Source organism: Chamaea fasciata, unplaced genomic scaffold (genome assembly GCF_029207755.1).
Source record: "Chamaea fasciata isolate MVZ Bird 193981 ecotype frontalis unplaced genomic scaffold, bChaFas1.0.hap1 SCAF_1, whole genome shotgun sequence".
In the NCBI taxonomy this organism is placed as follows: domain Eukaryota; kingdom Metazoa; phylum Chordata; class Aves; order Passeriformes; family Sylviidae; genus Chamaea; species Chamaea fasciata.
The window spans coordinates 91,099,228-91,125,218 of NW_027094086.1; the positions used below are offsets into that span (position 1 = coordinate 91,099,228).

The following is a 25,991-nucleotide window of genomic DNA, read 5'->3' on the forward strand; positions in this document are numbered from 1 at the left end:
GCTTGATTGCCTCCCTGCATCTCCCTTGAAAGCCCAAGAATAGGTGGAGTAGTGATTTTTCCTTTCCATTGTGGTAGCCAGTGTTTAAAAACAGCAGAGTTTTTCTTCCTTGGGTCCTGGTTACTGCACTGCCTGGAAAAGTTTGCCCCCATGTACACTGAACCAAATTATTTTGAACCCTTTCAATTTCCTTTCTCTGCTCTTTTGTCTCATGTAGTAGCAGGGACCCTGATTATTGTGATACATTTGATTACATGATCTTTTTGGATGCTGGACAGGGGTCCAGGTGGAGCCCTTTGTGGTAGTAAGCCTTCAAAATTTTGCTTTTGTCCATAGATACTTCAGGTGAATGCTGCTGTTCTTAGCAATAGCTCTTGTGTGTTTTTGTGCTGTATAGCAAGAGTATTTTAACTGCAGATATTGCTTACAGGGTATGGAAAATCAGAAAACTTACTTCAACTCCTAACAGCCTGATAAGTCTCAAATTGAGATATTTTCAGGAGAGGAGAGTTCTTGCCTGTATTTTTTTTTTTAAAACCCTCAGTATTATATAAAAAAGTACCCCAAACCTATCCTCTAGCATTTCTTCCTACATTGAATAATTTCATAGCCTAGAATAAGAAAAATCTGCTTTCTGATATGCTCATGGTCTTTCTCTTTTGGCTCTTTGTCATCTGCTGGGTTGCTGTTTTGCTCCCTCCCCAGATTTCCATGCCCTGACCAACCCAGAGACATGAGTGGTTGTGCAGGAGAGGAGGTGTTTGGGATGGTCCGACACCCAGGTGGGGCTTGAGAAACTGTCTGGAAATGAACATTTACACTGCTGCCAAGTAGGAGGAGATAAACACCTAATCCCCTTATTGTACTTATGACTGTCCTTCTTGGTTAGGTATAAAAGAGATTAAAAGTTCACTGAGGAAAGGATTTGCTGGGGTGTTTTTTTTGTTTGTTTGTTTTTGTTGGTTTTTTTTGTTTTGTTTTGTTTTTTTTTTTTTTTAATGGGGACCTGATATTTATGTTTTGGATTTTTTCAATTAAGTTTGCACATACAATTTTTACATGGCACTGAATTCAGGCAGCAGGAATTTATGCATTATTTTCTTGATGCCTAAAGATACTAAATCTGTGAGAGGCTTTGGCTCAGCACCTCTCAGGCTGACCCGTGTGTGGGTGCCATCAGGACCTGGTCTTTCCAAGCCTGTGGGATTCAGTGGCACGGGTGATGGGCTGTGTGTGTTCAACGCCCAGAGCTGCACACAGGGAGGGGGAAGCTGTGAAGAGGATATTCAGGAAAAAGAGTGGAGCTGAGTGAAGCCAGTGGGGAGAGCTAGCATGGTAAGATCAGGTTTCCCCAGGAGAATAGGAATCTTTCAGCACTGCCTCTGCTTCCTATTGAAATCTGTGTTAAGATGCATAACTCCACTCCCACTGTAATCAAAAAGTCTGATTTTTAATACATGGGAAATTCTGGGCTCAATAGAACTGCTCTTGAAAAAGCTGTTTGTTAAATGTGAAAGCAAGTACAGAAGGACCCTGGCCAGCTAAACAATTCACTCAAGTGGCTCTTACAGCATTGAAACTCACTGTTTTAATTTAGTTGTAATGAAGGAAAATTTAAAGTAGTTGCCAATGCTCACCCAGCTAGAGAAATGTAGATGACTCTTTTCATTTTCCAAACTATTTATATGTGAAGCTGCCCTAGGGTGGAGTGGGCAAAACTGAAATGATGTGTCATTGCTGAAATTGCTAAACTTCACTCTTTTTACCCATTTGATTTAATTTTTTTGTGTTTTCTAAGAGTGTTTCAGCTGACTTCTGATGAACAGGTGAAGAGTTTCCCAGAAAAATATCTGTGTCTTACAGTCATATTAATCTTAAATATTAATTAATTACAGCCATATGAATCTTTAAATAATTAAATCTTGACATAATTTGGATTCATTTTTGTATTACTCTGGCTTAGGCTAAATAAATGATCCAAGCATCTGCTACAACATACAGTTGTGTGCAGTCAAGTCCAATTGATTTTAATAAGGCAATTTCATATTTTATAATACAAATTTATTTTCTTTTTTCCATCTGTGAAAGAAAATGTAGTCACAGCATGATATTGAATATATATTTGATTTTTGTCATTATACTTCTTCTCATGAGTGCTATGCCTGTCAACTGAGGAGGACAGCAAGGGCCAGTGTCCACTTCACTGAGGGCAAATTTTGTTCTTTGCAATACTCTGAAGGACTGTGGTTGGATACTGGACGTGTGATTTTGAAAGCCTATCACTTTGAAGCTGTCAGTTCTACACTGTCTCACATTGCTTCAAATGATCAGGTCCCAGGTCTTATATTAGTCCAGGTTTTTTTTTCAGTAAAAGAGAACAATATTTCCAGTGCTGGTGCAATATTACAAATGGATCAAATAAAGAGAATGATCCCACATTCTGAATCTGACAAACATGTGACTCCTGAAGTGCTTGTGAAGTTTCTTTTAAATACCTCCATACCCTGTATGCAGGTTTTTCTATTGGTTATAAATAGGGCACTTGATCTTACGTAGACTGTTAATTAGAGATTAGAGCATTTAGCCTTTTAGGCTGCTGGTTTAATTATGGTAATGTGTAAAACATATCAGCAAAGCCTGTTTGTCTATGCCAACTGAATTTGTTAACTTCAGTTGGATTCCCAATAGGCTGCTCCGTGTCTAAGGCAAATTCCAACAGCAATGGCATTAGCTGTCTTGGTCCAAACCCTGTGAATTGAATAAAAAATGGAAACCAGGCTGGCTTTCAGTTCTTGAGAGCTAAGTGACCCCTGCCATTACAACTGGGAGACATACATGATGAGCAATTCATTTGAGCTATATTTTTGTGCATGAACAGCGTGCTGCAGTCTCCAGGGCTGGCAACATGTCACCCTTTGTTACACTAGACCAACATGAAATAAAACTGGGAAGCCTGAAGTAAATACGGAATCCACAGAGAAGGTTTTTGTGTGCATGGTAAAAAAGACATGGGCTGAACTACTGGGTTTTGTGGCTGAAATAGGGGAGGTTCAGAACTACTTTTTTAAGTTTTGGAGAAGAAGTTAGAGTGTGGAGGAACGTGGTACAGAAAGCAAGCAGGAACAAAAAGGTCAATTTGAGAGCCAGCTCAGGAAAGCAGGTGTGAGAACGTAGTGCTTATTAACTTTTTAAAGTCTGTATTTCTAATGCTTATTTTTTGTATTTCTCATTTCAGATTGCTTGTTTGGTTCCTGTTGATCAGTTTGAGTTATACAAGAGGCTGAAGTTTGAACGAGGTGTGAACCTTTTTGTTTCTATTACCTTCTCTTTTGTCAGTGGAGGCACCACTGTTACACAGAGTGGAGACAGAGCCTGTTGAGTGAGTTAAGGAAGAGACTGAGAAGATGTCTTTGTTTTGAAATAGTTTAAGAGCAGTCACTAGGTCCAACTGTGTTCCACAGACAGATATGAAATTCTCTGTTTTGCAGAATCAAAGAAGCAGCATCTTAATGAATTATCAGACTTTTACTCAAGCTTGTTGGCAACACTCTCAGATTGTGTGCCTGGGGCTCCATTGTTTTTCTGATGGCACATTCATCTTGGGTCCTTGAGGTGGTTGTACTGGTAGAACTTGTCAAGGGGCAGGCTGGTACAGGCTAGGGCACACAGTACTTCTGCACACCCATAGGGATCTTCAGAGCTTCTGGGGGACACATGTTCTGAAATGCAATGTGATTTTTTGCAAGCATCCTGCAAATTAGCTTTGCTTATATGGAAGCCTCATGTGTTTTCATCTAGCAGAATTTTTCTTCCCAAGGAATAGTAGGTACCCTTCTTCCTGAGGAAGGCCTACTTTGTAAAGAAGTCTGAAACTGAAAGTCTCACTGAGGCCAAGCTTTCCTATGCCCAGAGGTCACCCTTCTGCATCAAGAGATGGTTCCTTGCCAAGGCTGAAGAAGAAACTTGCAAGTCAGAAAGATGAGATCCCATTCCTGGTTTTAAAGACTGTCACCAGCTTGAAAGTTTCAGCTGGAAGGTGCAGTGTTTTTCAAAGAACTCAGTGTGTGGTAGCATGCAGAGTGGTGTGTCTGAGACAGTGCCCCACTCTGCCTGCTCTCAAACTTTCCTTGAAAGACTGTATTTATATTCTTGCTCTGCAGGCCTGCTTAGATGCAGTCGATTGTGTAAGATAATGCAGAGGTCTGCAAAAATCAGGCAAAGTAATGCACTTGAAAATTGGTCAGATAGAAGAATATATAGGTTTTTACAGAATCTCATCTGACATGAGTCCTTGTGAATGACCACAAAATACAAAAACTGCAAAATATTCAAATATATCCTAGAGTTGATGGGTAAGCGCAGATTGTAGCTATGATTTTCAGGCACTCAGGCCAAAAGAAGAAAAGGGAAAAAAAATCCCAAACCTTGCTTTCATTTTTTATTTCTTTCTCCTCTTTTACCACCTTCTTGTTTATTCTTAATTCCTTACAAAGTCTCTCCAGTTCATAAGCTAATCAGTGGCTTGTCTACAGTCCCAGACAATGGAAATCAGAGCTTGTTAAATCACCATATTAAAGGGTTAAGAAAAAGAGACTTTCTTGCAATACATTAATCTGTTTTATGTAAAACCTTTTTTAACTGAAGACTCTGAACTATTGGTTTCCTGCTGTCTCCTCCTCTATAACTAGCCAAAGCTGAACTCATGATCTTTTGTCCAACTCACTGTTACATCTGGGTTTTTTTTTTCTTTCTTTTTATACTGCCTCCCACACAGAGAAGCCTGAAACTTGTCTGGTTTTAAAATTCTCCTTTCCTTTTCTTTCTTGCCTGAGTCTGACACATCCTCTTCCCCCTCTGCTATCTCTCTTCATTGTGATTCTAAGATCTGTCCTTGCTCCTTTATGATAAAACTGATGTCCAAGCAGCAGACTTAGACATAGCCCTTTTGCCTTGCCTTTTGGCCCCAGCAATAAATCCAGCTTAGTGATGTCTGGGAACAATGATTTCTGCTAGTTAAAGCTCTGACCTGGACACGCAGCACTAATCCCAGCCCTAGCCAAGCCCTTTTGCCTGTCTTGGATTTAGTGTTGTCCCCAGGGCTGACCTTTCTGCACTCGTCAGTGGGACTTGGCTTATTAGCTTCTGCTGGCCTGGAGCTCCATTCTCAGACCTGAGCCTTACCTGGCAAGGCCTGCCTGGCCTGGTCCAACACTCTTTTTCTGAAACTAGCAATAAACCTCACTGATGGCATCTGCGTGGGACGAATTCTGACCCAGAATCTGCCCAGAGACTCCTTCCTGGTCTTCAAGTGACTGACATAGCCCTTCCAGACATTTTCCATTGCGAGATGAATTTTAAGGAAAATTTGGAACGCCCCAAGAAGGACTTATGCATCCAGTTTCCCCCATCCCCCATCTGTGCTAGCTATGTTAATAGAATATATTTCCTCTCAATTTCATGACTTTCTTTTTTAATGGGCCAATAATATTGTGTGAAAACATAGTGAGAAGTAATTGGTATAGAATGGTGTATCTATAGACAATCCTTAAATTTAATAATAGATGCACTGACAACATGCTATTCTCTTGTGGGTTTTGTGTTCTTAGAATGCAGATGTGTTTTTAGAAACAAGATTTTTTTGCATATCTGTAGCTTCTCTGCATCCAGTCAGGGCCAAGCCACAGAGCTTCTGTGAAGCATAGTCATTAGAAGAAACAGGAATTGCTCTATGTCTGTTTAAGATGGGGTTGATGTAGTCAAAGGAAGTAAAGAAATAGAGGAATGGTAAATGGTTAGGGCATATGCATTATGTTTGTTTCTGTGACAATTACTCAGTAGGCTGAGTGGTAGATGAAGAGAATCTCCATTTTATGCCTGACTCAAAAGTAGTCCGTTTTAAGTGGAGATTTCTGTGAAATACAGTCATAGTCTTATCCTTTCATTGAGTACCTCTTCTGAGCCAGAAATTATTTTCTTCAGGGTGCTGTATTCCCCCTGTCTGCCACCCACATCTCACCTGCTTGCTTGCATGTTTTATGAAAACCGGCCAGATCCCTGCCAGAAACTGGCACTGTTTGGGAAGGCTTTCCTCCTGAGAGTGGAGGGAGTTATGGCTGCACTGGCTGCAGTGAAGCAGCAGAAAGGCTCAGGAGAGAAATGGCCCTAACCAAGAGATGGAGAAACTTGCCAGAGCAGGATGATAGCCTCTTTCCCTTTTTTTTTGGCTGTGCCTTTTTAGTTTTTTTCTGGTTTCGCTTGTACTCCATGGTAAACCAAACAGTATGAGACAGCATGGATTGCAAAACACCATCTGTAGGTTCTTTGTAAAATGGAGGAAGTGGGAGAGGAGGGAGTTTCATCTCATGCATTACATCCTGCTGCAACAAATTTGTAAAAAACAGGTTTACAACCCAACTCCCCTCCTCCCAATGATGTCAAAACGAAACCAGACATTCTGTCTTTCACCCAAAAACAGGATAGGGGAATTTAGGTTTCCAAAGCTCCATTTTCAACAGAAAACATGCAGAACCTGTCATGTGAAGGATTAAATGCAATAGCAAGTACTAGGCCATAGACTTACCCAGTTCAGGGTTTCTTTTAAGATACACCAAAGGAACCTAGAAAAATAAAGATTTCTCAGTCAGGACATTACCTTTTAAAAGTATGTAAATATGAAAAGTTACTTGTTTGACTGCGGCTCTCTTGTCCCTACAAATGGAGCTGAGAACTAGTTTTTTGCTTTCATTCAGTAGAATGCAAAATATTTGTTTGTTTTGGGAGGCAAAGAAAGTGTGTGCAAGACAGTAAGAGAGAAGAATGCAAGTAGATCCATGAAACGGCTGAAGGTAGATGGTACAGGTGTTCTGCTGTCACTGCCTAAATTGTAGGTGACAACCTTTGCATGGACATAGAAATTCTCTACATCTTTTGGAGCACTCTGACACAGACTCAGAAATTACCTGCAGTCAGACCACTATGTATGTACCTGTGTGTCCTGCAGCCAGAGAATGTGAACATCCATATGTGCTTTCAGCACAATTTGCCAGAGAACGTATATATGAGGTCCTTGTGCAGCTTTTTGTTTCAGGTGGGACAACCAATTTTATCTGCTGGAGGTACCTTGTAATGGCTTTTGCCATCTCAGAGTCAGGATTTCCACTGACTTCGGAGACATCCCCTCCATCAATTTATTTTCAGTGGTGGTACCAGAGAGCTCTCAGGGAAGGAAGAGGGACAAGGTAGCTCCTGCATGACAGCCCTTTTCTGGGAAGGCTCTGCAAGGTGTGAGTGTTCAGCTGCATCTCATAGAATTGAGTAGCAAATGAGCAACAGTGACTGTGTCCCAGCTGGGTTTTTGTTGCAAATTCCTTCAATAAAGATTGGCAAGTGAGAGAGAAGATCAACATCATTCTCTGCCATGTGGTAATGACTTGACATTAATTTAATTACAGTCCTTCTGCTGTTTAGGTGGAAGTTACTGCATGGCTTGCACATGTGAAAGACATGGAGTGGCCTAGTGTTACAAAAGACATGTGCTTCTCAGCAAGCAGCAATTAGGTTCATATTTTGAACCTTCCTATAAAAAGGCAAGAAACACATTCTGTGTAGTGTATTTCTATTGTTGCAGTGCTTTCAGTGCAACTGCTTAGCAGAGCACAAATGCAGACCTGACTAAAGAAGAGAGGGCCCAAATGCCCATGGGCACGGGTGTGGAGTGCTTTGGCTCCCACACCCTTGATGCAGAACTGGGTGTTGTACACCTAGACACATGTCACTGGAACAAGAAGGGGACTGTATAAAGAGTTTCATTTCTCTCTCTCTTGCATTTCAGAAGTCCACTTGGACCCCCAGAGAACATGGTGCCCCACAGCCGACTGCCAAACGGTGTGCCACATTGCACTGAGCGAGTCGGGAGCACCGGTGCCAGTGGAGTGTCCTGCCTGCCGCCTGACCTTCTGCTCCTCTTGCAAAGAGCCATGGCATGGGCAGCACCTGTGCCAGGAAAACCAAACTACTCTGGTACCAGCTGAGCAGGGGTAAGATGGGAATCCATGATGGCCATGCAGTCCTTCGGTTCTTCTCATCGCAGGGCCTCACGTCAGGTTCACAGTGCAACTTCCTTAGGTCCACAGCTCAGAGACTGTCCATCTCTTCTGGTGTTTCCTAAATACAATTCCAGTCTAAGTATTACTTTAAATGATAATTTTTTATATATATACCTAATATTATTTGTGTACTTGTCAAGCTTGGGTTGCAATTGGCACTTCTGAAAGCTTGAAGGCCTCCAGGACTTGAAATCTGCTCAAAGGCTTTGTTCACGTGCTTGAATAATGACCTGTGCTCATACAAAAAAATCCAAGATACCATTATTGCAGGATCCAAATTTTGCCTATGCTGTGATAAAGAAATCACCCCTGTTTAATATTTATAGAATCTCTGCATAGAAAAAACCTTAACTCCTACACAAGAGTGTAAATTTCACTTGGTGTGAGAAGCCTGATTTATGCTCATTTTCCTTAAGCGCAAACAACCTACAGATCAGGTTGTAAAAGCCATTAATCTACAGAAGAGACACTTTTGTATTCAAATTATGTCTTGTCTTTGGCTATCCATCTTTGTTTTCAGAATCAGGTTATGTTGAGTCATGTGTTAAAAGTTTTTTATCATTTTTTTTGAAGAAATGAAAGACTTAAAACCTAGAGTATTCTGTTTGCTAGTGACTCCATTGAATAGGAGTTGCCAAAAATCTCTTGCTATAATTTTTCTTCTCTGGGTGTGATCTCTGTCTGTGATGGAGTTTAAGCCTATTTTGTTCAGACAGGGACAGTGCTCTGAGTTGCATAATCAAGTCCTGTTAAATGAATTGTGCAAGGTCTCTGTAACAAAGTCCTAAGTTTTAATGCTATAAGTGATTAATTGTGGGTGTAGTGGGTGTTGTTTTTATATAGCATAAAGGAACAAGGCAAGGGATTTTCACTTTTATGTGATATTAATAGTCTTACACCTAGTAGTGAGTATGCTTCAATGTATTGTACTGAACATAAGAAGCTTCACATACTGAGTGAGTTAGGACAACATTAGATGCTCTGAAAAATAAGCACAATATGCATCAGGCAGTGGACCTGAATAACAACAATTATGTTCACGTCTCACTTTAATGTTTCCTTACTTTTCTAGATTCCTTATTGGAGCAGAGACAGAGTCACCAATTAAGCAGTGCCCAGTTTGTCGAATTTATATTGAGCGAAACGAGGGCTGTGCTCAGATGATGTGCAAGAACTGCAAGCACACATTTTGCTGGTATTGTTTACAGAACTTGGATGTAAGTACTGCAGAAAAAACTCCAAGATAGAGAATAATGGGGTTAGGGTTAGTCTGAGGCCCTGCGCAAGCTCTTTGTTAGTTCTCTCCTAGTGAATTTCTTGGCTCAGTTCAGCTTCTGACTCAGTTTTTTGCTCTTCTTTCACCCAGTGCTTTTATTTATATCAATATAGTTTTTGTTTCTTCCGTAAAGGGTTGTAGCCATGTCTATGGGTCCCACGTTAGTTCTTTGAGGAAAATGGGACTAACATGTTTCTTTCTGGAGGTTTGTTTCAGCAGAACCTTGCTCAGATTCCCTCTTCCAGTAGCTAAAAACAGTTTGGTTGAGAGTGAGGGAAATAAATGCCTTCCACCTGTTTCAACAGTAAAGGACATAGCCTGTCTAAAAAATGGTGTGGTATGGGGTGAAGGGGGTTAGTCCATGGTATGGTGGCTTAAGGGCTCCCTGCTAGGAAGGAATAGGTCTCCTTTCGTAGTCCATTTCTAGTGCCATCTTTGCTGAAGAGAATGATTGGTTGTTAGGCTTCAGGATAAAAATGTATCAAGAACATGGATTGTGAAGTGCATGTTGCTAATGATGTCTCAAAGGTTGCAAACCAGTCTCAACTCGTGTGGACTTCAAGTATCCTAGCAGCATGAAGAGTCCTGGAAGTAATGCACTTGTATGTGGCAGCTTGCCCTTTCGGCACTGTCATCAGTAACAGCTGTGGGAGTGTGAAAAGGACTTCACCAGCACTTGAAATAAAATGTTATGTGCTGCGTGGATTTTCTTGTCCTTTTTGTACTCCACAGCCAGCAATGAGACTTCCTCAATCCTCATCCTTTACTCAGCACGTTAAACAGGTTTCCCATAGTGTTACGTCCCCTTTCTGTGTGGGTGAATGTGCTTTCTCAACATGAGTCTTAGGGCTTGCCTCAGAGTACATGCAGTACATGGTGATTGCTTAACACTGTGCTGAACCAGAAGAGTGTCACATTCTTGCAGACTCCACATACATGCCCTTGTCGAGTTTTTGTCAGTTCAAAGAGAGAAAGAGAGAAAGAAACTGTAGTTGTGTGATTCAAATGTAGTTTTTCTAAATGTGTGGGGGTTACAGGAACTCCAGGCGTAGATAGAGGTAATACCTGCAAAGCCAGAGAGCAGAGCTGAAAATGAAAGGGGAAGCAGCATCAGGTTACAGCACAGTGGTTTAGGGAGGGTAATACAGGGGATGACTCACCTTCTGAAGAAAAGAATGGGTAGTTTAATGAGTATTAATGGTAAAAGCAAAATTAAACAGGATTTTTGTACTTTCTATATTTTCCTGTTAAGTCTAAGAACAAAATTACTGTGAAGTAATCAGGAGACAGTACATCAGGAGAACAGGAGGTGGAATACTTCAGGAAGATGATCGCTCACATTGCTAGTTTCCAGAAATGCCTGTTGTTTTCAGTCCCCTTTATCACCATCAAATTATAGACCAGGTACTTGTGCAATAGGTACAACTCACATGCTTATGCTTTTTAAAAGTGGCAGAGAAAAGATGCTGTATGATAGCTCAGGTGTCAAACATACACCAATTTCTGAAACTGCGAGAAGTTACTCCAGATAATTATTTAGAAGACAGGTAAACTTGTCTGCTGGCTGCTGGCAATTTCAAAACAGTGCCAGGAAGGTTGTGTTTCCACTCTGGTCTTGAATCTCTCCCTGCAGTTCTGTAACCTGCTCTTACAGCTTCTCCTTTTCTTTTTCAGAATGATATTTTCTTACGACATTACGACAGAGGCCCTTGCAGAAACAAGCTGGGCCACTCACGAGCTTCAGTGATGTGGAACAGAACACAGGTGTGTTCCTAGCCAGCTGGGCAGAGCTTTCATGCATGTATGAAGCAAAGAGATTTTACCCTTCAGAGAAGAACCAAGATGATTATTTTCATATTTTCATCCTTTTTTTTTGGTGACCTATGCTATGTATGTGCATGCACATGCATATTTTATTTTCCATGCTATCTAAATATGCATTTTTCACCACCCTGTCTTTCAGGTTGTGGGGATCCTCGTTGGACTAGGTATCATAGCGTTGGTGACCTCCCCCTTGCTGCTTGTGGCATCTCCATGCATCATCTGTTGCATTTGCAAATCTTGCCGGAACAAAAAGAAAAAACACAGCCTGCCGACAACCTAAAACTGTGTCTTTTTGAGTCTCCATCTGTACAGTATATGTATGTGAGAAAGCACAGTGGTTGTGTTTTGGTGCCATACCTATCAAATAATGCTCCCTTTTTTTTGCCAGTTCTTGGGATAAGTGCCTATTCTTGACAGGTTACTCTATCACTAACAAGTCCTAGTGGGGGAAAAGTCTAGATTATTGTGCAGTACATTTAGTGTAGGTTTTTGCTTCCTGAAGAGAAAATCAGGACACCATTCAGTACTTTTTACCAGAAATATGATCTACCATTCAAGACTGATAGAACATTCCCATTTTCCGTCAGTTGCACACGAGTTGATCCTGCTGCATTACTCTGTCTTTGCAGATCCAGTTATTACTGTTGTGCTTGCTGTTGTTTCTTGGTGACACTCAGATTTCTCAGAAAGTTTTGGGTCTTTTGTAAAAGAGGGAGTGGGGAAAGAGAGCCTGATTAGGTTCTTCTGCCTGCTAGCTTGTGTCCAGTTAAATGTAACAGACCATTAGGAAAATAGGTTTGGTAGTTTCCTGTCAATTGGCTGCCATGGCATTTCTTTCAGCATTCAAATCCATCTGATTTTTACCATTGATCTCAACTACAGAAGTAAAAAAACAACAGAACTTCCTAAGATAGGACTCTCTTTTAAGAGACTGGACTACCTTGAGAAAGGTATTTTTTTTCACATCAAACATGACATGTCTACCATGAAATATTAGGAGAATGCCTATTTCCCTAGCATTGGGCATGCCTTTTGTCAGTACCATGGGTGTAGCAAACTCACAGTGAAGGTAATATTGTAAGAAATCTGTGATGCAGTTCCCATTTTGTGCAGAGTTGGGATCCTGCTTGCGTGTGTATGGAGTGACGGTATGGGTGCAGATATACCAAGTACATCTGAGTAGTCGGTAGATTTTTTTCAACAGTTTACACGGGTTGGCAGCAAGAACCCTGTTAAAAAGTCATTGAAACCAGGCTAAGCCAAGGCCTCCTTCAAAACCTTATGGATCTGCTGAAGTGAACACTTGAGAAAATGCTGTGTAAATGTGAGCTCCATCCTTTGGTGAGCATTTCTTTTGCCCTGCTCAAACTCTGTTACCAAACTCTGTTACTGATATTTTTTAGTTACTCTGAATCTGGAAGGCTGTCATTTAATAAGTGCTTAATTTTAATTTGGTGCCTCACCACCAAACCAGTTCAGACCCTGGTATAGATTACACCTGTAAAAGTTCACTGAAAGCTCACTGAAGAGCTGGAATTACTCCAGGCTCAGTCAGGAGTAGCTGAGATCAGACTCTACTCCCTGGAGTTTATTTCCTTAATGCATGGTGCTCCTCACAACTGGGGCCGGTGGGGCTTTTGTTCTGGACTCCTGTCAGTACATTCTATATCTGTGGGAACAGATGCAAGTTTGCACTGTATAATTGGTTGTAATTCCAAACCCTTTTCCATGAGGGCTGTGAGGTTTGAAGGAGATGCTCAGCCCGAGAGTGGTGTTTAGCTCGCGCTCCGCCCGGCTGCCCCTCTCCGAGCACGCAGCGCGGGTCACCTGGAGAGTGCTGCAGGGGTGACTGTGTGTGGTGTTTGGCCAAGCCTCAGGAACTTTGCCTTCTTGGCAGCTGTAAATGTGACCTTTTTTCTGTTTAACTTCACTCTCTGGTTACTGTAACAAAAGTGGCAGGAGTTCTTCTTTTGAGAATGTGTAGTCTGTTGAGCAGACTAGCAAGGACAGAGGCCTTTAATGATACTGTCTGTTTGGCTTTTTAATTGATTTCTTTTATAAATACTGTCTCACTTTGCTACCAGTCATGGCTGGAGGGCAGGCAGTGCTTGCCTGTGTGAAAGGCTGTATTTATTCTTCATCTTCAGCTTTGAAGGGAAGCAGAACGGTAGACAGTACATTCTAAATACAGAGTGCAATGCAGGCAACTGCCATTTATAATAAATAAAGAATGTTTTCTGTATGTGTTTTCTTGAAGAGCACTAATGGTAGTGCTTTGGGGTACTTGTGACAGATTAAAGTGTCCAGCCCTTGGCTTTGCACTATTTTTCTACCTACGTTTTTATGGCACTACTGTCATTTCCATTTTATTTATGAACTTGAAGTTGCAAGTCTTATTTTAACAAAGCCTCAAGGACAAAGATGTAGGAGCTGTACAGTCTCTTTAAGCATAACCAGCATTGCAATGTACCAATATCCTTTGCATGTTAAAATTTGAGGGTTTTTTATGTTTAGTGATCTTACCTATGGCCGGTGCATCCTTTGCTACTCTGGTTTCTTTCCTTGTCCTTGCCCTCTTTCTGTTGGCCTGTTTTTGCTAAAATGCATATTGGAATGAAGGTGTTGGATCTTTTTTTTCATTATTACTGTTGTGTTAATGAAACTGTGAGGTTCTTCCCTCTGTTAAAGAAACGCAGTGGAAGGCAGCTCTCTTGCAGAAGTTTAGGTGCCTGGTGGGCATACCAAAACTGGTATGAATTAATCATGCAGGAGTTAACACAGGCTGGCAGCCTCAGTGCCAGCCCTGGCATCTAAGAAATCTGGATGTGGATTGGTAGCCCAGGCTTTTGCTGGAGGTCTTTACACAAAAACTGGATAAGAAGAGCATGAGCTACAGGGACCCCTTCTTTTGGCTGTGTAGGTGCAACAAATGGACCAAGAAAGAATCTCTGGACATCTTCAGAGATCAAATTAAAGTTTTACAACAATAATTTTCTTCAAAAGGCTGTGTCCAGTGCCCCATGTGTCCTGGCTTTTCATTGCATGGGAATACTTGATCATGTGCATTAAGTAGGCCCTGGCCTGGCTGAGTGGAGCAGTACCTGTGCTGAAGCGCTGGGACAGGAAAGCCCTGTTACTTTGTTTTCCATAAGGCAGCTGTTTTGCACCAACTGGCTATGTTTGCAGAGTTTCCAGAGAAACAATTTAGCAGGAATCTTTTTTACAGTGTTGGCTTTTGCTTTTGTGTTGCTTTGGTTTTTGGGTATTTTTTTCCACTTTATAAGAAATATTAAAGTCACTTTATAAAAGATGTATTGAAAGCATGACAAATAATACTAGTAATAATTAGGGAGAATGAAAAAAACCCAGGATTCTGACTACATCTGACTCACCTTCATCAAGGTATGTATAAATCCACCCTCCTGAGCTCCATCTGTGCATTGTAGTTGGTACTACCAGGCTTCACTGCTCTTCCCATCTCTCTTCTTGCCCCTGTGGCAAGCAGCAGCCAGGGGAGAGCTCAGGGCTGTGGCAGTGCAGGTACCACACAGGAGCACATTGCCCACCCTGGACTCATCACCAGTTTGTTCTTGAGCCTTGAACCTCTGGGAGACACCTTGGGGGTTTTAGGCCTTTAATGTTACATTGAGAGCATTCACAGGTGTCTCTCTTGGAGAACAGAAGTGGAAAGTACTCCATTCCTTCTGAACCAGGAGCACTGAGGCCTTATGAAAATTGAGCTCTAGGTGTTTAAAGGTGAGCTCCTAAACTTAAGAGACCAGTGCTAGAAATCTGGATTTGTACTGTATCTGGCCACAAATCTCCATGGCCACATATCATGTCATTTCCCATCAGTCACTGGGTCTGTGTCAAATACAGCTGAAGATCCCATTCAGTATTCCATGTCCTTATGTTAATATGAGGATAATGATACTTGCTCCCAAATCCATCTCCTAATGAATATATTTGTCATGCTATAGCATAGGTGCATCTCTGCAGTATTTTTTTCCAGAACTATAGTGGGTGTTCAGTGCTGTCCTTCAGTGAGTGATGGTTTATTTTTGGTGCATGGGGTTGCTTACCCCAAAGAAGGGCACAAGGGGTAACAATAGTGAATGTATCTCAGTGCTTAAATGATGCTAAAAGCTAAGTCTTGTTGTCTGTCCAGTAACGCAGCATGAAGTCCAAAAATAAGTTTAAACTGTACACAAATTTTACTTGAATGAACTAAGAGAAACTGGATATTGCCTCCATAGTTGCATGAAGGAATAATTACAAGTGGACAGATACAACTGCATTTCCACAATGGGACAATAAAATCAACTTTTTTTCCATTTTTTTGGAACCACAAGGGGTGGTTGTGCTGTGATGCCTGCTGCTTTAAAAATTTGAAATCTGTTTTGCACTGTAATCTCCTTCTCCCAGTTGCTGTTTCTCAGACTAATTCCTTGTATGATCTTATTTTTCATCCTGTATTTTAGGCCAAAGATTCTTAGAGCAAAGCTAGTAGATTTCTTTGTATAAGGATAAAAATCTTCCAGCCATTTTCTCCCAGGTTTTAAAAAGAAATTTGATGCTGAGTTACCTGACCAGAGATAGAAATTCCAGACTTGGCTTGTTTAGAAAAACTTACTGAGACTTAAGAACTAGTCTTGTAAGACCTAAATAAGGGCTACTTTGTTAGAGCTCATAGATAAGGGAGCCCTACAGCTTTTGAGCTTCTGAGAAGAGATGCTTCTATTGTTAGGCAGACTTCTTTGGAAATGTGCTGGGGAAAAAAAATACGTCCTGTATACATATTTTTATTATATAAATCAAAAATACTTCTCTTGTACAGATTCATAATTTAGGGATTCAGACTCTCTGGAGGCTTTCTAGGGTATGCTTACCTGGGAAGATGATCTTAAAAATATGCTGAGGCAGTTGAACAGAGTGTGCTAGTTATAAAACAGTTGTCAGACATCTCTCACCCATGAGTGTGTAGGATGAGATGGTAATTTACATGGCTGGAAGTAAAGATGTGAAAATTTACCTTTCCTGGAACAGCAAGAGTTGGTTCTTCTGCAGTCTTTTGGAAGGTTAACTTATTGCTAAGACTCTGGAGAGCTTCAGTCTCATTTTCATTTGTCCTCTAGTTAGTAATGTAATTAAGCTGATTGGTGTTGCTGAACAGGAAGCCCAAAGGTCTGTCTTGTGTCACAACCCTCAAGTTTCTTATAACCAATGTGGCTTTATAATTTATTATTATAATTTATGCAATACAAATATAATTTATAATTAGTAATTATAAAATACTAAGGATGAAGTATCATCGCCTTTATCATATGATAGAGTATGATAGATTTAATTTAATTGCATTCATACTGGAAGGCTTTTCTCTTCTGCTTCCCATAGAGAAGGTCATAGTGCACCTGGCAAAGTAAGTTTCTGTGATCTGGTGCAGTCCACAGTATATTTTTCCTAATTTGTAGTTATATCAGAGGTTTTTTTATGATCCCTCAAGTTAGTTCTTTAAATTGAGCAAATCTCTGTTGTTAGGAAAGGTAGTTTCCTAGCAATGAATTTTATTGACCATCACAATCTGAGCTATGAAGGATGATACTGGTTGACAAGGTCCACCAGCTCTTCAGAGGACACAACCTCATTCTTCTCCCTTCTTCCCAAGAAACTTTCTCTTCTCTTGGATGAAAATTAAGGATGTCAGTAATTTGCTTGTGCCTTCTGGATGTCCAGACAGAAGCTGCAGCTTCTGGTGGCTGTGTGCCGGGAGATCCCTGACAGGTTGAATGTGTGATGCTGCAGCACATGTGCAGCGAGTTGCATAAATTTCAAGAAGGTGCCTGAGCTTTGTGGCTTCCTGGGGCCCATACAGTGGATGTGGTGCACAAGGGACTTGTCCAGATGAGGCTTCAAGTGCCAAGCTCTATGGCACGTGTTGTGCTGGGCCTTCTGTGTTTGAGTGTATCCTGGATGTTCATCAGGGACCCTATCTCAAGCTTGCCCTTTCCATAGCTACCTACCCACCTCCAAAATACCCCAGAACTCAGAGCAAATCTGTTCATTTTCCAAGTCTCTTGCTGCTGGTCTGGTTCAGTTTCACAGAAGCTCCAGTTCACATGAGCTATTTGGAGCTCAGCTGGTCTGATCATTTACTTTTCCTTAATGAGGAGCAAGGCTTGGGAATGAAGAGAAGCAGAACTGTTCCGTATGCTGGTATTGGCATCATAGACACCAAGGGTCACTGTGTGAGAGCTCTTTTAACTGCCCCAGCATTGCTTATTTCTGAAAAAAGCCTGTGTTTTAAATGTGGTCAGATGGAAGTGTCCAAGTCTCACACTGGGTGTGTTTGTGCATGTGGTGTGAACCAGCAGCGGCCACAGACCCCTGTCCTGCCCCTCACAGATTTTACATTCTGTTTAACTATTTTTTTAGGTTTTTCTTCTCCTCCAGGTAATACACTTTCTTCACCATTTTTCTTCCGGTGAAGGGCAAAAGGGTTTGATCTTTGTAAGATTTGTTAAAATATTTTTGTGTTTATAAGAAGAAAGCTGACATGTATAAAGAAATAAGTGCTTTTGTAATTTTTTTTTGTGTGGTATGATTCAGCGGTTAAATGTTTTACAGATGCAGTTTTTTGCACTCTCTCTGCATATATTCATAAAAATTATATTTATTTTCTCTCTTTAAGGTTTACTTCGGGGTTTTTTTTCTTCTAATGTTATAAAATGCAATATGTGCAACATTAAAAATTAGTGTAAAGATATTGTCTCATTTTGTTGTAATCTTCAACTGCCTTTAAAAAGATAACATAGAAAATTTATGGAAAGAATTTGAATACATCACATGTGCTTAATGGAAATATGGAGGATAAAAGAAGGTAAAAGAGCTGGGATATAGAGTCTTGACTCTTATTTACTTTCTCAAGAATAATTGACATTAAAATCCTTTTAAAGAGTGTGGGGCAGGCTCTGGATTAGCCCTGGGAGCTGCTGCAGTGGCGTGCAGACAGCAGTGGTGTTTGCACTCTGTAGGTGGGATGCAGAATTACTAAAGATCTGCGCTACAGAAAAGTCTGGTGGAGACTGTGGCTTGGGAGCTACCAGGAGCACCTGGAGGAGTTGGAGCTACCCCAGGCAGTGGATGTGGGATGTGTGACAGGCTGCACAAAGCAAAGTCTGCTCCTTCAGAGCCCCCTTTCCCTTCACTTGCTCCCTCAGCCCTGCCTTGTCCTTGCAGCAGAACGGGGCCTCCTGCTCTAAGTTTCTGAAGGACCTGATGGAATGCTACATCCTGCCGTGCAATTTCAGACATTTGTGCTCCTTAGCTCTCACACACCCACATCCTGCAGTGCTTACGAAAGACAATCACAGCTGTGGTTTTGAGCATCACACATGAAGGCGATGTTTACCATTAAATATTTCTAGCTTAGCTACAATTACTCAGCATCTGAAGGTAGGATTTTCCAACTGGGTGACACATCCCCGAAAACCTTGCATGTCATCTGTGGGGCTGTTCACTTCAATACATTATCTGAAAGGTCTTGATAAATTTTGCCTTTGAGAACATGTTTTCAGGATGAAGGTTGAGGAGAATACTACCATTTTTGCTTACAGCTCAAATTGTGGTCATGAATGTAATTTTTTCCCCCACTAGTTTGCTTAGAGTAAATTCAGCACTGATATTATTCCACTTAAACTCAGTAATATATATATATTTTTATGCCTGTGTGTGTGTTCAAGGCTCTGGTCTTGTCCAATAAAACAGGAGAAACTTACCAGTCCACACATGAACAAAGGTGTTGAGTTGCAGCAGACTGAAGGTTTCCAGCACAGTGCTTTTCCTTCAGAGGATCTTGCTGATTACTGAGGAATTGTCTTTCTGATGGGAATGTGTCTGTTCTGTCAGACTTGCGGTGGACAGCAGCTGCTGTCAGCCAGTGTGCCTGGTACCCTGCCAGCCTACCAGCTGCCAGTGGTGGGCAAACTGCCCGGCTTCCCACCTGGTAGACAAGTGAACTGCCAGCTCCTCACCTGGCAACTTTGAAGGAAAACACCAACAAAGTTTTTCCAAGAAAAAGATACACATTTCTGAATTTCCAGTATTTAAAATTCCAAATCACACCAATCTAAGCAACCCAAACATCTCCTGGCCAGTTTTGGAACATTAAAAAAAAAAAAAAGTCAATGGATTCAAATTTGATTTGATCCCAGCTTCAAGGCGCAATTTCTTCTCCCAGCTCCTGCATTTGTTATGAAGACTAGTTTTCTTCAAAAGCCTTTTATTTCAGAGTTATTTGTAACCAAATCCCTCAATTTTAACATCTCCATGTTTTTGAGATTACATAAGATGTAATTTACCTTCTGAACCTCTTTGTGTGCACATCCATCCACTCACCCACACCCACTTCTACACTACCCACAGTCTGATCCATCCTTCCAGTTTGACAAACACAACCCATGTCACCCTCTTAAAACACCTTTCCTGGTCTCCCATTTTTGCTCTGGGTTGATCCTGTGGCTGCCCACCCCATCATCATTCTGTCATATTTCCCTGTGGGGCCTGTGACTCCTCCTGGGAATCCTTGCTGCTCTGTAAGCAGCGATTGCCTGCCTCTCAGAAGGATTGCCCTTGCGAAAACCTTTCCCAATGTCCTTTGATCCTGGTGCCTTCTTGGCAGCTCCTTTCTCTTTCAAGTTATACAACTTTTCCAGTCTGAAAACTTCTTAGTTTTTGGAAACCAGAAATCATGGAAAATTAGAACAAAAAGGCTTGTCTTTCTACAGAGCTTTCCATGGATATCACATAATTAAAAACCACCAAAAAATCCAAAAACCCAAAGAAATCCACAACAAAAAAAAATAAAAATAAAACCGAACCAACATCCCATACCACCCACAAAATCATACTTCTCAGAGGAAATGCTTTCCACTTGGTGCCATGGGTTACTTCTTGCATGGGATGCCTCATGCTGAGCTTCTCAACCTAGAGAACACCTTGTTAACACCTCTGTAGTGAGTCATGTCTGCAGCTACTGCCATGCTGAGTCTAACTGGTGTCCAAGAGGCAAACCCAAAGCTTCAAATCGGTACTGTGATACTCAATGTAAAAAAACCCTAAATCCGTTCTTCTCATTTCTACCCCTAATATGAGCTCCAGCTGTGCTAGCAAGCAGTGCACTTAGCAAAAGGTGCATGTTAAAATTGAGCAGGGATGCTGCAATAACCATGTCAGAGCTTTTAAGCAAGTCTTGTGTACACCTCCCTGGAGACATGCTTGTGTTTTATCCAAAAGGGGAAAACCACAGGATCTCTGATTTCTCAGAATAGGGTTATAAAAAGTGTCTGCAGAAGGGTGAAGCCTCTGAGCAAGAGCACCCCATGTCTTTTTCCTTAGTAGTGTCGTGTAGCAAAGAAATGAAAAATCCTTCCTGGTGCTGACCCTTTCTTAGCATAATCCATTATCAAGCACAGTCAGTAATTTCACAGTCTTGCTTTCTTGAGATCTATGCCACTGTCAAAAGGTCAGACTTTGAGAAACCTGGAGGACTGGCCAATTAGTAGCTAATTGCATTTTCCTGGGTCTTGGCTAGAAAATTTGCATTTGAGCCCAGGTGGGTGCAGCTGCCTGTGGTAGTGTGTGTGGCTCCCAGTTGTGGGAGGTAAGGGACTGCTGCTGCTTCCAGCAGCTCCTGCTCATCCTGGGTACTATATCTAGTTGGTAAGCTGCTCTGGGAACTGTTCGATTGACCTACGTGAGTGTGTCTGAACTTCCTATTGCTTGATTGGGTTGCCCAGAGAAGTTGTGGGTTCTCTATCCCTGGAAGTGTTCTAGACAGGGCTGTATAAGACTTTGAGAAACCTGGTCTACTGGAAGTTGTCACTGCCTGTGGCAAGGGGCTGCAACTAGATGACCTTAAGGACTCTTACAACCCTAACATTTTGTGGGATGGGGGGGGGGAGTGTCTGTGGGTCAGACCACAGGAAGATTTCAGGGAGTGTCCTGTGAAAGTGCCCAGAAGCAGTGCTTTGGATATTAGAGGAGGTAGTTCAGGACCTTGAGCCTTGCTCAGCTAAATGTCTCTTGAGAAAGCTTTGAGGATTTTTATACCTGTACCTGCTCCAATTTGGAGTTTTTCCTCCTGGTTCCCCTGGGACTCCCAGTCAGAGTAGACAGTGAGATATGCAGTGGGAAAGATCAAGGGACTCTATCTGACTCTGTTGGATACTGAAGCTTGACTAAACTCTATTCTGCCAGGAGAGGGGAATTAATCTGTTTTCTGCTAGGCTGTGTTCAGTTTTGCTGACCTATACTTTGCCTGTTTAGCTGTTACCTGGAAGGGACAGTGTTCCTGATGATCTTTTGGCAAGAGAAGCCTTGTGACATGTCTGCCACAGAGTTGGCTGACATGAGCAGTGTTGTAGTGCCAGTGGCACCAAGTGAGGTAGTGTTATTTTAAAAACATAATCAGAATGAAAAGGAAACTTCTAGCTTTGCTCAGGCTATGACTACAAACAACTAAAATGTGACATGCCCTGGGGCCTCCAGCCTGTGTCATCACAAGGTTCAGTAGCAAGCAGTTTGTGGCTCCTTAGGGGCAGTGGTTTCAAAGTGGTAACAGGGATGTTCTGGGCTGCAGCCAGACCTGAGTCCTTCTTGGCTGGGCAAGGAAGTGCAGCAAGGCCTGATATATCTGTGGTGGCTCAGAAACCAGAAGGATGCTTGTGGTAGTAGTGGGTTGGCTGGGTTTTGCACTCATTTCCACCACCTCTGAGCTATGTTGTCTTCACATCACCCCAATGTGTGGTCTAGGGCTCTTGACCACAGGAGAACTCTGGTAAACAGAGTGGAGGTTTGGGGTGGCTCTAAGAAAACTTTCCTCTTCTCTCTTCCACCTAATGTATAACATAACATGGTGATACGTGTGTTTAATCAAAGGCTTCAGTCTGTATTGCAGGTAGCTTTTGGAGGAAAAGACACTTCACTAGTTAGCCAAAGGTGTCCTGGTTAAAGGTCAGCTGGTAAATATGACCCTCTTACTAATTCTATTTATGAAGATGAGTGATTTCCCATAATATCCCATCCCTCATACGTACTGTGATGCTTGTGGGTTTTCTTTCTGCCTGTTCTCTCCAGACAAGTGTCACAGCTGTTCATGCTGTTATGTGATTATTTGAGCTGGCACCTGGTAGAGCCACTCCACAGGATCTCTCTGCTTGAACACTGGGAGGTGGTAAATGTGTCTCCTTTGCAGGGCTGTGCAGAGCTTGGGTTGGACCTGTTAATCACTTGTAGGGAGCTTGGACAGGGCCCTACCATGGTGAGATGAAGGGAGAGTTTTGTCATGAATTTGGTCCTTTCACCTCTCTTCACATAATAGTCAACTTCTTTCAACAATGCCCTAATCCTATCTTACATGAGCCAGTAAAACTGTCTGTATGCTTAAAGTGAAACCCATTTTTAGAGGAATGGGCACCATTGTAGAAGCTTTTTGTCTAATGTCCTGAATCCCAGCTTGGGACCTGAACAGGGCATATAAAAATTGCTTCAAAGAGCCTGGAAGAGGAGACAGGTTTGGGGACCCAGGGGGAAACCAGACTGCTGCTGCCGCAGTGTCTCTCCTGCCTTCCAGGGCTCTTCTCACATTGGCTGCTTGGAAGCTCCTGGTGTAGCAAGACCCTTCCTCTGAGCCCTTCCAAATCCCTCTGGAAATGAATATTGCAGAGAGAAAACAAACCTGACTGCAGAGAGAGAAAAACACTTTCAAAGTAGGGAAAGGCAAATGCCTGTGTAGGAGAACAAATCATGGGAGTAATGTGTAAGATTATATTATTTTTCTTAATTTTTGTAAGATGACTTGGTTCAGCTGCCAGAGTTGAGGCACATGGGATCAATTATAAAAATTCAAAGAAAAAAGCATGTATGTTAACAATGGGGGTAACTCAGCAAAAACCAAGCCTGTACTTCTTTGTTAATTAAAAGCAAGCCCCTAATTCTAAGCTTCTGGTGGTTCATAATCCCTCTAAGGATTTTGGTCACTCTTCCCAGCTGTGGCTTGGGTTCAGTGGTGCCAGACCTGGGCTTGTGGTTGTGCTTGGTGTTATGTGTGCATGTGTGTCCCACTGCTGCCAGTATGGTCTGTGCCAAGTTTGTGCCTGTGTATAAAGTTTTGTCAGCTGACAGCTCTGCAGGAGATGAGCCCTGAATGGCAGTGGGCATGGAGACCGGTAGGATTGTGTGCCTGCCTCCCTCCAGCAGCCTCATCTGTTGCTGATGCCACCCAAGGGAATGGAGGGTGGTGCCCCCTTCCTTTCCTAAGCACCTTGTGTCTCCTGATCCTGCATCCATGTATTTTGGGTGTTACTGAGGCATGGTGAGGCCCAGCCTCCTAGTTGAAATCAAGGAGAGACTTGATTTTAACAAGACTGGTGGCTTTTCTAAGTAAGCAGTAAACACTTTCAGTCCTGAGTGACTTCAGCAACCCTGGAGTCTGTGCAGGCTGGGATGGGGGTAGTTAGAGCTGGAAGTATCTACAAGGACTTCTCCGGCACAGGCTGTGATGGTGGCCTAGAGGGAAGTGTGTGCCCTCACACACATACCCTGGCAGGGAGGTGTGTCTGCAGTTCACCTCTCCTCCCCCAGGTTGATCTGTACAGGAGCAGCAAGGTACTCAGTAATCCTGCTTCCACTCCTCTGGGAAGGCAAGTCCCTCTCAGACCCAGGGTTTGGTGTCAGTCCATGTCTGCAACTGATGTTAAGCTGAGGTCACACTGGAAGGATAAGCACCAGTGACAAACCAGGATTGCTTATGACCTCGGCAGTGGAGGTGTTATTATAAACTCCATTACTCATATGTTATCATTATACTATCATATAATTTTATATAATTGCCATTATCTAACTATATATTTATATGCACACGGTGATCTTGGAACACCTGAAGTGACCAGTTGCTTCCCAAATGGGGTTATGCTCCAGTGCATGTAAGACTAAAATACCTGGCTGGCTGAGGCCTGGGGAAGTCCAGGGTAGATAAGGCACTTGAGCTGTGTAGGACATTGCTTTGCTGGGGGAGGATGGAAGCATGTTCTGGGGGAAGATGAACTTATTTTGCTCTTTGCAAATCATGTGTCACCATCATCCTTGTCCCCCCTAGCCCTGGCTCATTCTTTGAAATGACAGTGATTTTGGCTGAAGATGTGCCCTCTGCCTCTTGTTACGGGATTTTGCACATTCAAAGCTTCCTGTAAAGCTGGCACTGATGTGGGCCTACTGGGATTGCTGCTGGGCTGCAGCATTCCCATGGCTTGGCAGGACAGAGGAAGAAGAGACTGCTTTATACTCTGTGGACTGCGTCAAGCAAAGTATAATAGCTTCCTCCCCAAGATTAGTTTTAAAAAATGGATGCTAATGTACTAAAAGCAAAGATGCCATTTATTTTTAAATAGGGCTTAACTAGAAGCCATTTGCACTGTTTCATGCTGTATCATTTGTGTTTCACTTACATCTTTGGGAGAGCAGTGCAGGAAAGAGGTGCAAGCCCAAGGTGGGAAAGAGAGAGGCAAAAGAAAAACCAGCTATTGCCTTGGATGTAGGGTTCTGCTATTTACTGTTCTGGTACCCACAGTAAATCCATGGGCTCCATTTGGTGCATCTCTGGGCTAAGCTGGTAATATCTAAGAGTCAAATGCCCTGGGGTAAAACACAGCTCACCACCCTCCTTGCATCCCTGAGGAGCACAGGGCAGGTGATGTGTGGGAGAGGAGCAGCAGCAGCGCAGGAAGAGCGGCTGCTCACCAGTGACTTTGTGCAGAGGATGAAGTGAGTGTGGGAAGGGAGGAGAGCAAAAGGGAAACAGTGATGAGTGTCAGAGAGATTTGTCTTGCACTTTTGAAGTTTTCCTTGTCCATCATAGCCACCATTGGAATGTTACTGCAGGTTGTGCTACGTCGTCTCTGTTCCCCAGGAAGTAACGAAGCTGCCAGAAAATCTGTGGAGAGACATCAGTTGCTGGCTGTGCTCCTTGCTCTGAATCTCCTGCCTGTGTCATGGCATGGAAACAACTTGTGAATGAGGGATTACATGGGTGAACAGGCAAAACAGGAGCCAGGAAACAAAAAGCAGGTTACAATAATTGTCTGACTCAAAGGCAAAAAACCAATGTGGGATTCTTGCCAGCTGATTTCATGAAGTGATTTAGCTGTTTTTTCCTTTAATGTTGCCCAGTCTCTGCTGGGAAATAACTGATGTGGGCACACTGTCAGACTTCACACTCCTGGAGGAATCAGAAGGGATTCTGGATGTTGGAGGTGGGTGTTGAGGGTCTGGAAGTTGGGTTTCTCAAAGTGGTGGCTCAGGAACTGGCACATGGATGGACACCACAGCAGGAATTACCCCATGGAGACCTGTGTGTGTTGCTGTGTTGGTGCTGGCTCCACAGGGCACAAGAGAGCTACAGCTACCCACAGAGCGGGGGCTGTGTGGGGACCCTCCTGCCTTGCTGTCATGGGATGTCATATGAGGTCATGCCTTCTGCCTAGTGGATCCAGCGCTGGGGTGGGACAGAGCCCTGAGCTGACATCTTAGACACCAGTGCCTAATCTTCTTCTCCAACATCTTTGGGGGAATTTTTCAAGCCTGTATTGGGGATTCAGGTGGGCACATCTCCCTTGACTTGACCCTGCAGATGGAGCTCTGCTGAATAACTCTTGTAGGCACCTGACTTGAACACCCTTGAGCAATAATGGGAGGCTGTGTTTATGTCCTTGTCCCTCCCTGTTCCCCTCCCC

The 25,991-nt window shown here is 42.6% G+C and overlaps 1 protein-coding gene across 5 annotated transcripts in view; it reads left to right on the forward strand.

Moving 5' to 3' along the window:
* Window positions 1–18,089, forward strand: part of RNF144B (ring finger protein 144B) — an 89,576-nt gene extending 71,487 nt beyond the window's left edge. For all 5 annotated transcript variants that reach the window (XM_066189238.1, XM_066189235.1, XM_066189220.1 and 2 more), the window contains 5 exons: window positions 3,236–3,296; window positions 7,832–8,036; window positions 9,178–9,322; window positions 11,056–11,145; window positions 11,345–18,089. In XM_066189238.1, the coding sequence (XP_066045335.1) occupies window positions 3,236–3,296; window positions 7,832–8,036; window positions 9,178–9,322; window positions 11,056–11,145; window positions 11,345–11,485 (642 nt within the window). In that variant the 3' untranslated portion in view covers window positions 11,486–18,089. The remainder of the gene's footprint in view (window positions 1–3,235; window positions 3,297–7,831; window positions 8,037–9,177; window positions 9,323–11,055; window positions 11,146–11,344) is intronic.
* Window positions 18,090–25,991: the final 7,902 nt, after the last annotated feature.